The sequence below is a fragment of the Passer domesticus genome, chromosome 3 (assembly GCF_036417665.1).
Source record: "Passer domesticus isolate bPasDom1 chromosome 3, bPasDom1.hap1, whole genome shotgun sequence".
NCBI lineage: Eukaryota > Metazoa > Chordata > Aves > Passeriformes > Passeridae > Passer > Passer domesticus.
In genome coordinates, this window is record NC_087476.1 from 7,511,566 (window position 1) to 7,529,732 (window position 18,167).

The 18,167-nt window shown below is 39.5% G+C and overlaps 1 protein-coding gene across 1 annotated transcript; it reads right to left on the reverse strand.

Moving 5' to 3' along the window:
- Positions 1-214: 214 nt before the first annotated feature.
- GCFC2 (GC-rich sequence DNA-binding factor 2) lies at positions 215-17,122 on the reverse strand. The gene is made up of 18 exons (XM_064411763.1): positions 16,714-17,122; positions 15,788-15,895; positions 14,187-14,348; positions 13,454-13,672; positions 12,433-12,512; positions 11,402-11,517; positions 9,505-9,691; positions 8,899-9,022; positions 7,571-7,649; positions 6,277-6,389; positions 5,343-5,542; positions 4,785-4,935; positions 4,392-4,513; positions 3,206-3,282; positions 2,951-3,017; positions 2,089-2,235; positions 1,619-1,743; positions 215-1,296 (listed from the first exon to the last, which is right to left on the reverse strand). Exons 1-18 carry the CDS (start codon positions 17,054-17,056, stop codon positions 1,182-1,184), a joined length of 2,535 nt encoding a protein of 844 aa, XP_064267833.1. The 5' UTR covers positions 17,057-17,122; the 3' UTR covers positions 215-1,181.
- Positions 17,123-18,167: the final 1,045 nt, after the last annotated feature.

Genomic DNA, 18,167 nt, shown 5'->3' on the forward strand with positions numbered 1-18,167 from the left:
GAACAGGAGAAAAGCAATGAGATCATGAGCTTGTGCTGATTGCTAACCAGCAGTTGCATTTTTGTTCTGAGAGGAAAAACAGCAGAAACTGATTATTAGAAAGTGTTATTTGCAACATAAATCCTGAAGTTACTGTAGGTTAGTGGAGCTGAAGGGGCTTTTTTCATACATATTAATAACATTTTGTCACACGTTAAAGAATTGAGCTGTAAGAGTCATTACCACAGTGAAATATTTTATTTTTTGAAAAAACCCCAATTATTTTTAATCTTTTGTCTGTAATACTGATCAAACCTATTTACAATTAAAGTATTTTACAAAAATATATTTTTAATTTACAAAAAATATAAAAAGAAGGCATAAGGATTAAGTCTACAAGAGTTAAATTCTATTCCCAGAAGATTTTGGAGAAATAGTCACAAACATATAGATTCTGTGATGCATTACAGTTTTTACAATGAAACATCCCTGTTATTCTGTAACAATATTTATTGCAAATATACAAAATTACAAAACATTAGAAATAATATAAGATCCTAATAAGAATATGAAGAAGTAAAGTTTTGTAGAACTTACGGGGAAGCAAAGGGAGATTTCTAGAACTCCAGTTACTAGAAAGTAACTGAAGTTGTTCTGTTCTTCTCATCACCACAATGTCTGTGATGAAAATCCTGATTCCTGACCTGCACACTGACTCCTCCTTGTTTCTGTATCAGGGGCATCATGAATCCTTTTCACTAGGAATGGCTTAACAATAACCCTGCCAAAAATCACTGTGGACCACAAGTCAGAAGAGCTCAGTGACTGCTCAGTCAGAATGGTATTTGGCAATTAATACTGAAAATAACCTGTCAAGTTGTCTACTGGCTAGCAGTGATGAAGTTCACAGGCACTTTCTGTTTGCAGGATTCCTTCCAAGGAGGATACAGCAGTAAAGCACTGCCACACATTTTAGAATGCCTGAACCATTGCTTTGACAACTGCAACTTCTAAATATTCCCTAATCTAGGAGTAGATGGCAATAAAGGACATTTTGAAAAAACACCTCATGTATTTAACACCAAGATAGTGATTACCACTTCCTCTGAGTAGGCAGGATTCACTAATTAAACTGCATATTAGAACTGGTTTACTGTGAATACCCGGCTTGTTTAGTAATGTAAGCATTCCTACAAAGGTTTCTATTTCCCAATCATTGCTTTAAGGTGTTCAAGTTTGTGCTCTTCAATGAAGTCTTCTACAATGTGCAAAGCTCCAATTTTCACCAGCAGGAGAAGAACTTCTTTTGTTTCATCACTATTTAAGAATTAAAAAAAAAATATAAAAATATAGCAGCACTTTTATTGACATGTCTAAACTATAATTTTTGTTTCCTGACCTCTGATAGTGCTGCATTAACAGCACCAAACATCAACCACCTCAAACTCTCCCAGTAAACAAGGACTGCTCAAGTGCTCCTTCACATTACACTCCATCTTTTCATTGTGATATATATACATATACATAACATGAGCATACTTTAAAGTATCACATTTATGGTATTTAAGGAATTTTTTAAAATGTTAACACAAAGTATTTGGGGAAGCACTTGAACCTCAAGGACAGCCTCATCCATTACCTGTGGTTGTCCTTGTGTAGTGCATGGGCACACTGCAGCAAGTGCTGGCTGAAGTTCAGTAATTCAGGGAGAGTTGATCCACCCTTGAGATCTTGGAACCATCTTTCTGGGAGGCATGCAACCACCTGTTTACACAATATTTGGAAAAAGTTTAACAAGCACTTCAATGTAACCAAGTCACATCACTTCTGACAGAAACCTTCTGGCAGGTTCAGTCATTATTACTGTACTTTTTCCTGCAAACCAACATTCATTATCTCTCCAAGTAGTTATGCTTAAGAACCTACAGAGCAGTATTAGCTCTAAAATGCTCTTATGCAGCAAGGCTGTTAAAAGAAAAAAATTAATATCAAGTTTTAAATGTTTACATTTTTTTAAATATTCCATCATCAGTTTTGACCCCTTTTCATGAAAAACAAAAGGCTTTGAGCATACCCCCACCCCCTCTTCCAGTGAACGTTATCTTTTACCTTATTACACTTTTCGACGTTGTCCGGCCCTAGTGGTGTGTTTAGGATGTTCAGGAGAAGGTAACGATTCAGCAGCTTGCTCAGTCCCAAATCACGGACCTTGTCTTCCTGGACAATCCCATCCCAAAGAACAACATTGGAGAGCAGCTGCAGTAATGAAGAAACAAAGAAACTGTAGAGCTACTGGCTGTAAGTGTGCTAAAACTGTTACAAGTTTCATAAAAGAAAAACCTAGGAAGGTAATATGTGCAACCACTGCAAGTCCTCAAACTAGGATTTACACTCTTCAAACTTCTGGTCAGTTAGCCACTAATAACTGCATAACAGAGTAAATAACCTAATTAATTTTATAAGTGCATCTATACTTATGTATAGATACACCTGTATATGTGTATACATGACCTCCCAAGGGTGGAAAGAACATTTTTCCCTTCCAGGGGGTTTAACAATTTGCTAAGTACAGAAGACAATTAAGCAAACTGTCAGAGAAGCAAAGACAGAAGTGAAAAGGTTACATCAACTGCTCAGGACAAGACTACACACAGTCCCTCATGACATGATGATGCTGCAGTTTGTGGCATCACGGACTTTTTGTAGTTCATATGAGTATTATTAGGTACTGAGGGTTTTTTCTGTTGCCTCTATAAATCCTTACAACTGTCATTTTTGAGTGTGGTGTAAGGCTGTGTTTATGAAGGTAAAATACCTTGAGGTTAAGTTACCTGAAAATTAACCTGCTCTGAGTCAAGGAGGAGGATAGCCAACATGAATAGCAAGAAAACTGAAATATGGTCTGGGATGTTAATGTTTCCAGTGAAATGAATTTCAGAGAGGACAAACAGAACAAATCTATTTTCTCTACCTTAACAGCTGACCAAAACCGTCTTTCTTGAAATTTTGAACGTAGTGATGACTTGTCTTCCACAGTGCTGGTCATGGGAAGAAAAAAAAAAAAAAGTTAAAATAAAGATTTGGTTTTGTTGGATTTAAAAGAAAATAAACAAACATCTGATCTCTCAGACATGGGTGTCTACAGTATTTCATCTACATCTGTAGGGGAGAAAGGTAGAGGAACTAAAAAAAATACAAACTGAAGAGAGTCAGAGGGTTAGCTCACCTTCTAGGATACAGAGGAATAAAGACATCTTCCTCTACAGATTTCTTCATTCTTAGGACAACCGTGTTCATCAAATCCTATTAAAAAAGAATTATTAATGTGTCCTCAGAAGAAAGACTTCATATTCTATTTGTAACAACCTCAAAGGTTATTTAGTTCACCAGAGGTCTGATATCTTAGACATAAGTGCAGATGCCATTTTATATAACACACATTGAGACTCTGAATAAAAAAATAGAAAGAGCAGACAAATCACAGCTGTAATTATCTACAGGCTTAGCCTGAAGAGTTTTGCTATATCCCTAAGCTATATCCTTAGGTGAGGCCTTTTTCTGCACACTAATCTGCAAGGCAGCAAGAAAACTGAACAGATTAAAACCAAAGCAAGTTATACACAAGGAATCTCCACTAAAAGATGTTAAATTCTATGTAAAAAACAATCACCATAGCTAGGATAGTGTGTATTTTTGAGCAACATCTTTTCAGGTGCCATAGATTGCCACCCACCCTTTTTTTAAGCCTATTTATTTATTATAAGTTCTTGCTAAGATCAGTTGTATCACTTGACTTTAAGAAATGGTTTCAAAACAACAAACTTTGGAGGGCATAAACATTTTCTTTAAAATATTTATTTTCATACTCAGGGCCCAAACATCCATCCCATTTCACCACTTAACCCATCCCATTTTCAATAGATAAACTTCCTGATTTACATCAGAAACCCAGAATCAGGCTAAGAAGGGCTTTCTAGATTGACTGTGTATATAGAAGTAATTATTAAAGGATTGTTAGGATTACATAGTAGTTTTCCTCCTCACCAATTAACCAACCTTTGGGGATTCTCAAGTTTTAAAATTCTAGGCCTACTTTATAAACAAAAGCTTAAGGGATGCACCACTAAAGCACTACTAGCATATAAAGCTCAAATTTGGAAAGATAATTAAATGCAAATCATTATTATTGCAGTGAAAGAAGATTAGAACTACAAAAAGATTTTGGATAGTAGAAAAATTCTGCCTGTATCTAAGAGTAGCTAATTTCTGCCTCACCATCTTAAATAAGGAGAGAATCAGAGAAGTAATCAGAACCAAACAGGTTCAGGAGAATTGTGTGTGCTCCTATGGGCACTGAGAACAAAGTACACACAGTGGGTGAAGTTCCCCTTTCTTGGTACCACAGCTTTTACCTCTCTTGCTCGGCTGGACTCATTTTTGGAAAGGATTTGTTTTCCAAAGATGTTATTGCAAAGCTGTACAAGGTTCTTTGTCTGTGAAGTAGATAAAGGATCCCACACACTCTTCACAAATGCTGAAAAAAAATAGGAATTTATTTCATTCATAATGTGCAAGTTACTTATCTGCCCTACTTTCAAGCCATTACAATGTAACAGAAGTAAACATAAAAAGCTCAGCCTCTCACCATAATTTTGAAGAGGCCACCTCAGCTCTGCTTTGTGGAACTATACAATCATTGCATCTTGGAGCATTGTGATATCACCAACATTATTTGTTATTATCATTTTCATTTAAGGTTTGATTGCATAGTTGCAGTGAACGTTTTCAATACATTCTTATCATACCTGTAATTTTGGGAAGAACAGTTTTTTCAATCACTCGAGGCAAAACTTCTTTATCATGATCATCATCTCTTTTTGATTCAGATACATTTTCTGCATCACTGAATTCTTCTATAGCTCTGAACCAGGGCATCTCCTCCAACACTGTAAAATTCTGCTGAAAGATGACTCCTGTTAGTTGTTCAGCTGGTCAGCATTAAGAGAAAAGCTCTATCCACTAACACCCAAATTCCCACTTAATTTCAGCTCCACCCTCATCACTGAATGGGCCAAAACAGCAAAACTAGATTTAAAGCCCCAGTTTAATGGGTGGGATTCTTCAAGTGTCTTCAAAGAACCCAGGAGAACTGTTTTTACAGGAGGTGTGGCAAAAGGGGCTGGAGATAAAAGGAGAGGGGGAAATTAAAAATATTCCACAACATGCTTCAGTTTTTGAGACAACACAGTAGCTTTTTTAATTTCTAATGCACTGTGCTATGTATAGAAAAAAAATTTTATATTAATGTATCATACACACACAAACACACAATTTTTAACAAAAATGTCAGCTGATGCACCCACCTCAAGAGGATTCCAACTTATTAACTGAACTCTGATCAACGGGTTTAATAGCTTAGGCAGGCAGAAACTGATGTAAGCATCACAGTAAGAGTCAGGAAACTTCTCTTTCCATTCCTGGAATTTCAACAGGATTTTTCTGATGTCACAAAAATCTGCATGTACATCTTCAAAGATTTTCCTACTATCCTCTAAAACGTTATCTATGGATAATATTCATTGGGAATAAAAAGAAACAATCACAGAACTTATTGAGGCATAAGCTGAAGGGTTTATGCATCTATAGGACATGAGAGATATTCTTATGAGAACTGCATTTGTTATTTATCTTTGACACATGTGACATTTAAATGGTTTAAAAACAGCTCCTACAAAAACCCAGTTTTAGAGAAAAATAGTGTCAGAACGCCAAGGAAAGGCAAGTTTGTTCAGGACCTTTTTTTACAGATTTATATAACCACTGTATTTCAAACTTTATTCCAGAATGATAACATTTCAGGCATGGAAACCCTTTTGCTGCTGTGTTAAGAAAGGCTATTATACCTTTCCCTCCTCCTCTTCATCCATTCACTCAAGATAATTAAAACTCTGTAAACAACCTTTAATTCACACTCCAGCTTCAGGAAATAAATTGAAATAAATACAAAACTCAGCACTGCACTGAGTACTGCCAGATCAGCTTTGGCATAATCTGACAGAGCTAACCTCTAGTTTAAAAAGCCATGTATAGTGCTGCCACCACAAGAAATCTACAACCATTCATTCATTCCTACCAAGTCATTAGTCAGAACTGCCTGGGTGCATTTTTTTTCTACAGTGTGCAAATAAAAACAGGGAACTCAAAAGAAGTATTCCTCTACTTTTCCTTAAAAAAATCATTGAAGAAATATCAACAAGAGATCTTGTTCTAGGACATCACATTAGGACTGTCACCAACCTTTGCTCTTCTGGAACTCTTCCACCTCTGTGGGAGTCAGCTCCTCATCACTCGACAGGCCCTCGTGGTGATCTCCTTCTCCTGACTGCTCCCTCGCCTGCCGCCTGCAAGCCCTGCATTTTGGAGTGAACTCAGGTGAGTTATCCTCTCCTGTGTGTGCAGGAGAGAGCTGAAGGAAAATAATCCAACTTCAGAAAATGTACTTAAAACAAGTCATGAGAACAACAGCCTAAGGAGAGGCAATGGGGGAGTGACAGTGAGTACAGAACCAAAAGAACTCCTGAACTGTGGAAAAAGGAGGGGATTTGGGAACTCACATCCAAGAGCTTAGAGCAACATCTGACCTCCCCCATGAGCCATGCAATAACCCTCCCTTCACCTAATCACCACTGATGAGGCTAACAACTCATCCCACCTGAGCATCTGGTGTTGAACTGGATCCTGTCTGACAGTTCAGTGTGCATTTACTGAGCTCTCAGACTGTCCTGCCAGTCCTGGATCTTGTTCAACAACCTACAGGGAAAAGGTGATAGCACCCATGTGCCAGTGGGGCTCTAAAAACTATTGCTGTGGCATCAAGAGAAACAGCCTGCAAAGTCAATGGCTTGAATTTCTACCACAGGAAAATGATAAATGGTATGGAAGTGATATTGCATAAATACTTTTAAACAGTTATTCATATCAATTAGCATTAAAAGTTAACTATTTTGAGAGAAAGTTGTTATACCACTTTTCATCCAGTAAAATTTGCTGCTTCAAAGTGTAGTTATGACTTGAGGTACCACTGCAACTGTAAAACTTTCAAAGCTCCCAATAATATGAAAAAAAAAATTGGTACCAATCTCTGAACACTGTAACATCCAAAATGTAGCATCTGTCTCACCTACACTGATAGCAGACCTGGGGCTAGAGGTTGATTTGCTTCACACACCACCACCTCTCCAATTCTGCCCAATTTGGCTATTTATACATAATACAAAAATGTATTTCTGTAAAAGTTAATAATATTATTAATTAAAATAGGAAGAAAAAGGCTCCACTCATAGTTTTGCCTCACTTAAAGACTTTTTAGTTTAAAATATCCAGCTCCATTAGCATCCACGTTCAAATCAAAATGAAGAGAATGACATTAATGCATAGATGGCTTCCATGTACTTCCAGTTTTGGAAAGCAAATACTGAAATATTTTTAGTGTAATCTCATTTAGTAATCCTACATTCATGAGTGCAGGAATGACAGGAAGTCATGCACAGCACATTTATCAGAGTTAAGTGCACCTCTATAAAAGAGTTACCTTCGATGCTCACACATTTCCAGAACCTGTGTCTTCTCATCACCTTCCAATTTGCTTTTCACTGGTTTGTCATTCCCACCTATAAGACAGAAACAGCCAAAAATAAAGTGGTATGTTTTTAAAGCTCCTGTTTTATTTTCAAACAGGAAACAAAGAATCTCCTTCTATTGTTTTGTTAGTTTTTTTTTTTTTTTTAAATTTGGAAAATAGCTCACAAAAGAACAAACCTAATCAAAACTCTATCCAGAGTAAGTCAGAGTGAATTCCTTGTAGCACTAATAACTGGCTGGTGTGCAAAACATGCCAAAGAGAAAGGGTGTACTACTATCATGTAAGAAAAAACAGCCTTTCCACTATATTAAATACAACTAAGAACATAAAAAACAATGCTATGTGCTGCTAAACATGTAAGTGCAGTCTCATTTGTAATGAGCTGGAGGTAAAATCATTTTAATAGCAACTCTTACTATGGCATTACCCTTTTCTCCTTACACCTGCTGTCAGTTTGCCACCCCATATTACAAAACCATCCAGGCTGCTACTTTCTCTCATCTGCAGTTTATCCCCTCAAGTGAGAAGACTGAACCCATATGATTTAGTATTTACCAGGATCCAGTACATCTGCCCTCCATCTGTTCCCAGCAGCTCCAAGCAGATTGCTCTCAGCTTTGCCTGAACAGTTTTAAAGGGTTTGGTTTTGGAGGTCTGGTTTGTTTGGGTTTTTTAAATAGCAGCAGCTAGAGATTCACACAGCATATAAACAATATCTTGGTGAGGAAAGAAAATATGAGCTGAGAAAACTGTATTAATTTTTCCCACAGTGACTGAAACAGTTTTCTTTTAGATAAAACCCTTACACAGAGTAGCATCTCTCTTCATGCTCTGCCAGATGGGTGTCACCTCCTGGTTTGAAATCTCCAATCTGGGCACACACAGCCTTACAGACACCCTCAGGTAAAAGTGATGTTGCCAATTACACACTCAGCTTTTTCAGATATTCACAGAATTCAATAATAAGCAAGCTTCCTCCAGCTTGAGACCTACTGGAAAACTGACTCCCATTTTTCTTTTTAAATATTGATGGGAAATTGAACAATTAAAAATTGACAAGGTCATGTCATATTCAGAGAAATTAAGCCAGAGAAAAACAGTATCATGAGCATTACTGAGATTAGAATTTCAAATGAAGTACAGTAGAGCACGCCTACTGACAATGGGAAGGAGAAAGGAGATCAAAAGTGAAAATTAAAATCTTAACCCAAAAATGAACTGTATTTCTGCTCAAAGACAGAAGTTATTTTCTTTGAAAATCTGAACTTTGTATTAACCTGTCAGTTGCTGAATATAAGCAGATTCATTTTTCAGCTCCTCTTGCCTTCGCTTCGATACTCTCACGGCTCGTTGCTGAAGAAGGGCATGCACAGCCCATTCCAGTTCATTAATGTCCTTCAGCTGCAATACAGCAAACACCAATCAGGCTCTCAAAATTGATTTCAATCTCACAAGAATCAACAAAAACCTATTTCCATGGGTTTCTTGCATAGTTGTGAAAATTGAACAGAAGTATCATAGAATGATGAGTAAGTTCCTGGTCACTGGAGTTTTTAAGGATGAAAACACAAACCACATGCCAGTTACAAGTTAAGGACTAAGACTTCATACAAAAGGGTTCACCAGGACACCACTGGTGTCCCTTGTTTTATTGCAGTTTGCTTTTGAGGCACTAGCCACTGAAGAAAATGTATTCACTAACTAACATTTCTTCCCTTTAGAGTTACCTGAAGAAATTCACAACTGCGAAGTGACACAAAATTAAATTTAAATTAAATTTGATTCTGATAGAACTGATTTTTAACTGGGTGGTCTCTCTCATTTTTCACTGACAGAATACACCTTTATCATCTTAAAAAAAATAAAGAGGAAAACATACATACTTTTTCATTCAAACAGTTGATCAAGTTTTCTACGTATGTTTTCATGGTCCTGTAGAATTTGTAATTCAGAGCTGCATCTGAAGACTTCTCCAGCTCCTGGACAGACATCTTTGAGCTCTCAATATCCTCCCTATATTTTTCATACTCTCTCTGGTGGGCACGGTGCACATCCTGTAAGGATGTTATCCTAAAAGAGAGAAACCCAGACAATCAGAACTATTGCCAGCTCAACAGCTGATGCACTCCAAAACATTTCTCCCATTATAATCACATACAAAATCTTTGCCTGTGCTAATAATAGCACTTGCACTTGACCTGAGCAGCACTGAAAGATTTACCCATGCCAACATTTACAGGGTAGGGACAAACATCATGCTTTGGCAACCCAAACATCATTTATATGGTGCTGGTTTTGAAAGCACCCCAGATATTTTACCTGGACTCCTCAATACACCACACTTCCCAAAAACATAAAAACCAAAATTAAATGGTATCACATTATTAAATAGATTCTACCCAATGTAATCTGGTAAAAACTACAGCTCACATCAGCATGTCCATACCAATTAGTAAAAGTTGCATGAATAGAATACCTGTAGCATTCACAATGTGCTCACTATTAAATACAAACCAAGTGACAACTCTTACTGTTGAGTGACAAACACCAGAAACTTCTCTCTACAGCTGTCTCTAGTAGACAGGTAGCACACAAACATTTACATTTATTACAACTCTGCTTCCTCTCTTTTTTACCCCTTCCCTCCTTACATATCCCAACTGTTTGCTCAGTTTGAGCAGGTCTGTAACAGAATCAAGGCACAGACCAGAATTTATTTCACCTCCCTGAACTGAACAGTTCCCAAAGAAAACAGATGAACTAAGCTATTATGTTCTACTGTGCTACAAATTAAAATGAAAAAATATTCATTTATTTCAGCACTTAACATATCACAAACAAATCATGTTTGTACCTACACCAAACAGGTTCCCCCTCCCCTTCCTGCTGTTTCCCAGACAAATTTCCCACTCTTGACAGTTGTATTCTTATGTTTTCTTATTTGATCCTGTACATAAATTCCTGCTTCATCCCTTCAGGTGATTAAAGCTAAGAAAGCATACAATTCCACAAGAATACTTAGTCCAACTCAGTTTCACTTCTCCAAACAAATGCAGCAGTGATGGTCTGTGCAAAGCAAAGATTACACAGAGAGAGCTTGGTGCAGGCTCACAGCACGATTCATGTCTCACTCGTATTAAATTACTTGTCTAAACTTATCTGAACAGCTGCTTCCCAGCGCTGGGAGGGATGACAGGGGATGGCTTACCCTGGGATGCCTGACCCCAGCTGTCCTTCCCACACACCCTCTAGGAGGTTCCCATGTCCACTTCAGCTGCCCACTCAGCAGCTGAGCTGCTCAAGAGAAGTCACAGCCTGGCACACAACCAGAGAAAAAGATCCAGACACGTTCTGAACAGGCTCTGAGGAACCTGGGCTGCTTCAAGAAATAGTGGGCTATTTTTGCAGCTGGTATAAGAACTACCAGGATTGGGAGTGCCAGCTCCACCTGCCCCCAATGAAATTCTGCTTGCTGGGCAAACGTAACATCAAGCCAAGGCTTCTGTCAAGAACTGCCAGTAACCATAAAAAGCTGCTGCCAAATAAATTAATCTACTTTTTAAAGTTCCAGTTGATAGAAACACTCTTGGAAAGTCCAAATGCTCCCCTGAAACAAAGTATTCCCACATAAAGTAAAAAATCTGTAGTACTCCATTAGACACCATTACTCTTGGTAACAACCCAATAAAGCTCAACACTCTGGAAAAAAAGAGTAAGACTTCAAAGCTGTTGCCTAATTCTGTGACAATAACTCAGACAACTAGTAAGTTTAGGAGTTACCTTTCAGTCAGTCTCTTCTTCACAATTTCCAGATTCACAGGTGGTAGAGAAACAGAGGTATCAAACTTGGGTTTGGCTGGCTGATATTTACGCACAGAAGCATCATCACAAATTTCCTACAAAAATTGAGTGTCAATTTTTAATACACCATTTACACAATTTCTCCCTTTGCAACTCTACAGATCAACAAGACATACCATTTAAATACTAGACATCTGATAAAAGATATATATTTCAATCACAAAACAATCTAAACAAAACCCAATAAATTCAAGCATTAAATCCATAACAAGGTCTATGGCTATAAATTGCTGCTGTTTCCTGAAGAGCAGAATTAACTTTTCCATAAGCAGTGGAGTATGAGGACCTAAATCATACTGGATTTGAACACCAGTCTCAGAAAGATGTAACTTTCTCTCATTTCTCAACTCCCCAAATTGGAAAAATTTCTACAATTGTCAATTCTGACTTCAATAAAGAGCTGGTTATTCAGACACTCCTAGCTCAAGTCTGATCCAGAGTAAGTGATCCAAGCCAGAACCAAAACTTCCAACACATCAAAATATAGTTTATTTTTGCCAATTTACTTACTGGGGAAAAGACAGCATTCTGCTGAACTGTGAAGAGAGCTCTCATATTGCCATTTAACAGAAATTTAGCAGAATAAAATAATAATTTTTGCTTTGCAACATTTGTATTATTTGCATACTCCTGCTTTCAAGATCCCTTGCACAGCAGCAAAAAAATCAGAGTTCAGAATTTTCTTCTCTGCTTCTTGTGATCTCTTATAACAACTGGTATCTGCCTTTGGGCCTGATATCACCACACTGCTTCTCACCAGCCAGACAGAGATTACAGATTTTCATTGCATTTTCCCATATTTCTAATCATCTTTTCCTGAAGAATCATGGAATAACTTCCTAAGATCCTCCCTAATGACAGGGCAGAACAGAGATACAACAGGACTCCAGACAAGCTTTCTTGCCTATAAGTAAAAAGGAACTTCCAATGGTTAGGAAAGCATGTGTCACCTGAGAGAGTTTAACAGCTTTCTTTATTTGCTGTTCTTCCCACTTGGCTTCATCGTCACTTGATGCATCACCCAGAGACACTGGAAATTAAAACAACTCTTATTAGATGTTTATTTACACCCTTTATTTTTTCCCCTCCTTCTAAAGCAACAATGGGTCTCCCAGGCAATACTGAGAAGTGATACACACAAAAAAGCAGATGAAAAACCTGCAGATGGAGGACTGCAAAACTGAAAGGCAAGGAAGGCTTGGAAAAGGCTACTGGGATTTGTAGGATTCACACTAGCATTGATCACACAGCTGTTTCTCAGACCACTACTACTGCAGTAGGAGGCACACAAACACCTTGTTTTTGTTTCTCAAAACAAAGTTTACATGCAAAATACATGTAAACAAGAATATAAGTATAGACCAAGACATGACACCCAACAAACCCTTGAGCATTCCAGAACATACACTCAACTACAAATACAAAAACACCTCGTTAGCATTAATTTGAATGGCAGATTCTGCTCATAGATATGCATTCCTTATAGCCCTTATTCAAATACTCAAGTAAACCTGTGCTTCATAAACAACACTGTAAGCAGCTCTAAGGGAATACAAACATGTTTTGCATGCGATAGATTTGTTTACTTCTGAAGGGCTGGAATGCTGGCTTGTTTGTTTGTTTTTCATTTTTTGAATTTATAATGTCAGTGCAAGAAGAGCACTTAGAAGACCAGACTAGAAGCAGGAGGCAGGACTTACACTAACTTTATTCACAGTAAATGTGCCTCTTACAAGGCCATTTTTTTGCAGTCAACAAGGCCAAAAATAATTTTGTAAATATTTCTGAAAGTATCCTGCACCACCACAAGTGAGACCTAAACCAAATTTATGACCCATATAAACCTCAAGTACCAACTGCACAGCCTTTTTCCAAGAGCCCTGAGGAGCAAAGCCTCACTCCCTACTGGACAAGTCCCCCATGGCTCCAGAGACTAAAACAAAGCCTCCAGGAGAAATACCACAAGCTCACCCATGTCTTCAGTCATCCTCTGCCTAAGAGTTCTCATTTTAGGAGCAAAATCAAGGTTCTTTGTTTCAGACTCATCTTCACTCTCCAAATCACTGCTTCCTCTTCTCTGAGGGACCTGAGGACTCTTTGAAACATCCAGGGCAAGATAATCAGCCTCTGTCCTGGCTAAGTGACGCTTCCTCCGAGCAGCCTCAATGTGAGCTGCACTGGGGATACTGCCTGCATCAAAGAGAGAGAAAATCTAAGGAAAAGACTAAAAGCAACAATCTGTATCTAATGCCAATCATCACAACTGTTCAGCACCACTGTACAACTCTGGATACAGAACACAAGATGGTTTTCTACAATGATCGCCAGGTAGACTATAAGGAGATTAAAAAGTGGCTCTCAGCCTGAAGGTGAGATGTTATTTTCACCTCACTTTATTTTATTTTAGTGTGCATGACTAAAGAGGAATTTTCTGCTGTCTTTCTTCTATAACCAGCACTTATAATTTCTGCTCTGTTTCGAAAATTAGCACAGAAAGACAACAAATGTTTGCAACTGAAAATGTGGGGGAGCCGCTGTTCTTACAAAAGGGTAGCCCTCACTCAGGATAAACAGATGTCCATACCTTAAATGGTTTAAGCTGGGTGGAACTCATCTCACCTAACTTGTCATGTACCTCAAACACAAAATGTTCTAAAATAGCTTTCTTGAAAAAAAAAAACAAAAAAAACCCCAGGGAACTAACCTGGCGATAAATCCTTCCTCCTCTGTGGAGAGCTGGATTCATTTTCAGAGTCTGAGCTGTTGCTATCTTCATTCAGTGAAGAATAAGTTTCATCCTCATTGTCCTCATCCTCTTTACAAGTATCTTTGGTATTGCCAACTCCAGGCTCCAACTGACAGATTTCTTCATTATAAGGGAAAAAAATCCATTATTTCAATTTCAGCTGCTGGAATATGATGTGCCATAACTGGTCACCAGAAATTATTTATACTTTGCTGCAGCAAAGACTGGTCACTTGTCTATCTCCACCTGGTCTCATCAAAACATGCCAAATTGTAACATTCCAAGACAGTCACTTCCAAGCCAATTCTTGTATTGAATAAAAGCATCTTTGATGATGCTTCCCACAGAAAGACTACGAGTTCTTCTGAGACACAGAGTGTATTTACATGCACAAAAGCAATGAGATCAGCTGTCAGATAACAACTAATTAATATTCTGATTGCTCACAGCATATTTGGATTCTTGACTTGAAAAACTGCATTTAGAAAGCACTTTTTTTAAAGCATTATCAATGAGGGAGCTCTTAGTTAAATGCTAAACATTTATATCTATCTCTAGTTATTACCAAATTCTTTAAAAATACTGATTTCTCTTCATCTGCCACTACACTTTCAGTAAATCATAAGATTACTGAACACCAGAATGTACCACCTTTTATAAGAATGTGATATGCTTTTGTAAGAAGCTACTAAGAAAATTTACTATCTCAGCTGAATCACAACCTCAAAGGGAATTATTGCCCAATCTCAATCTAATTTACTTTTATCTAACATTAGCAAATATGGTGTATCTGTGAATTGACAGAGGTGTCAAAAGCGGAATACATAAAGAGAACTTTCAGATGCATTTGTTTCTAAAACACACAAACTCCAAATATTCCAATAGGAAACTTACCACAGAATGGTTTGGGTTGGAAGGCACCTTAAAGATCATCTAGTTCCAATTCCCCTGCCATGGGCAGGGACATCTTCCACTAGACCAGCTGCTCACAGCCCCATCCAACCTGGCCTTGAACACTCCCAGGGATGGGGAGCCCAGCCTCTCTGGGCAACTGACTGTATTTCAATGAAACTAGGGATACTACCAGAATACTCAAGGCTATTCACTGAATTCAGTTAGAACATTTAAATGCTGCAAGAGCATGTAATTTAATAATGTTTACATTATGTTTCATCAGACAAAATGCTAGTCACATGTTCCCTAAATGCCAACACTCAGATCAAACTGCAATCTGACAGCAATAAGCAGTGGATACCTGGCCCATAGTTTGCAAGATATTATGTTGAGGTATAAACTTAACAGAACTTTGTTAACTTTGATGTAGTACATGGTTCTGAATAATCAGGTTTTCTCAAGAACAGCCTCCAAGTTCTGATAAACTTTCACCAAGGTCAAACAGAAAACAATTTCAGCACAAATACATTACAATTATAAACCTGTAAACTAACATTGTAAGTATAATTCTGGGTTGAATTAACAAGCAAAAAAACATCTAACAGGAGTATTTTTACAACTCTTCATTTATTTAATAAAATATTTAACTAAAAAAAAGTACTTACTTTTGCTTTCTTCAGCTTCTGTCTGTGCAGGCAGCAAGCTTTCCTTCTTTTTAATTCTAAAGGTTACTTCGTTGAAGGATGGCTTTTTAACTTTAAAAAACTCTTCACCTACCAGATAAAACAAAGTGATTCTGAGTAACATTCGTAAAGCCAACAATACACACACATATATATGCATGTACTGCATACAAAAGTGCAGGTAAACTCTACGTGCACACAGCATAACTTCTGAATCACAGAATCAATGAGGTTGGAAAGGACTTCTGAGATCAAGTCCAACCTATGACCAAACACCAACATGTCAACAAGGCCATGGCACTAAGGGCTATGTCCAGTCTTTCAGTTCTGGCTCAATTAATCCTAAATATTACAGTGGCTTTATCACTCATCACTGATCACCTCTTAGGTAAAAACTGCAGCTCAGCCTCCTCTACGCAGCACCACTGCACTGCTGAAATGCAGGGTCTCTCTGCAGCTTGTGGCAATGTCTTTTCATCAGCCACAACAGTCACAGCCCAGAAGGGTCAGTTAAACATTCAAGTTTCATTCATTTAAGCTTGTTCAGTCACGGAACCACACAGTACTTGTTCCCTCTGGTTTTCTCCAGTTCTAAGATTTCAGATTCTTTCCAGTCAAAGGAACTTGGACATAAATAATTGCCAAAGTACTTTTCACAGAATCAGAGAATTGTCAGGTTTGAAAGGGAGTGAAAGGGACCTCTGGAGATCACCTTGGCCAACCCCCCTGCCAGGGCAGGACCGCGCAGACCCTCCCGGAGCCCTTCCCCTCACACCGCTGTGTTTGCAGCGAGAGGCAGGAGGGCGCCCAGCGCGGGGCTCGCTGAGGCGGCAGCCCACGGCAGAGCCCCTCCGCTCCCGCAGCCCCCGGCCGCGCTCCGCGGGCACACACACCCGATCCCTCCTCACCTTCCCGCTCCTCCTCGCCGCCGAAGCTCAGCAGCTCCTTCCCGGCCCGGCCCGGCCCCGCTGCGCCCGCGGCTCGGCGCTGCCCCGGGCCCGTGCCCGCCCCGGCTCTGCGCGCCCGTTCGCGGGGGCTGCGGGCCGGCTCCTCCGCGGGCAGCGGCGCCTCCGCGCCGGGATCGCCCCCGCCCTCCGAGGGCTCCGCTTCCCGCTCCGAGGGCGAGCTGGCGCCCGAGTCCGGGGACGGGGCTGCGGCCGGCTCCGGCTGCGGCTCCGGCTCGCCCTCGCTGCTGCCGCTGGAGGCTGCGCGCCGCCGGCCGCGGAAGTTGCGCGGGGGACGGCGGAACATCGCTGCCGGGAATCGCTCCCGGAATCGCTCCCGGGCCCGCCGCGATCCCGACGTGGAGCTCAGTGCGCACGCGCGGCGACCCCGGCGCGCCCCGCCCGCGCGGGGGCGGGAGCCCGGGAGGGACGGAGGGATGGAGGGGCAGAGGGGAAAGGTGTAAAAAAATGTAAAAGGCGTTTTTGGTGATTCACTGATGCCTAAAAATGTATCTTCTTTGACAAAGTGGCCCCTCAGTTCAGGGGCTGCCGTGCTGGGGGGTGCTCCCCCTCCTCCGCAGTACCATCGGAAGCTTGTGGAGTTCTGACATTATAAAATATAATTTATAAATAATATATGATAATATTTTTTTCAATATGCAAAAGTTGTATGTTATATGTTATATTCAGTTATATGGCGATAAATATTAATGAATATTTATAAACTTTTGTGATTGCTGTGTATTAGTAAATGAATAGTAATTTGAAATGTAATTGCTAATGCCTAACTACACATAAATAAAATAGTTGTTTTAGAATTAGTAGTAACATACACTAAAAACAAATAAACACACTTTTTAAGGCCCTGTTGGAGAGAGCTCTGAGCAACCTGTCTAGTGGAAGTTGTCCCTGCCCATGGAAGGGGTGCTGGAATTAGATGATCCTTAAGGTTCCTTCCAACACAAGCCATTCTATTATTATTATAAATGCAAAACCGGCTCTGTAGCTTGTTGTCAAAAAGTAATCACACTTTTTTTTTTCCTTTCCTCAGGCTGAGCTCACAGAAGGAGCCAGGCAGGTGCCAGTGCTGGTGGAAGGGGAGGGGAACATATGGCTGGGAACAGAAGGAAGGTGGGAATGTGACAAGTGATGACAAATTGGTTTGCTTGGAGAGGAGTTGCACTGTAGCTTGTACCCGCCTTTGATTTCTGCTGTGCTGACTTGAGCTGTGTGTGATTTGCTCTGTGGAAAGAAAGCACATCCCACTCCAAATGAAACCAGGCAGAGCAAGTCCTTCAAGTAAGCCTTTGTGTCCCAAGAGAAGCATCCAAGAATAGCAAATGTTTGAAATGTTCTTGCTCAAATTGCTCCACCTTTCTGTTCTTCATCTGTAAGATGAGGATACTAATATTAACTTG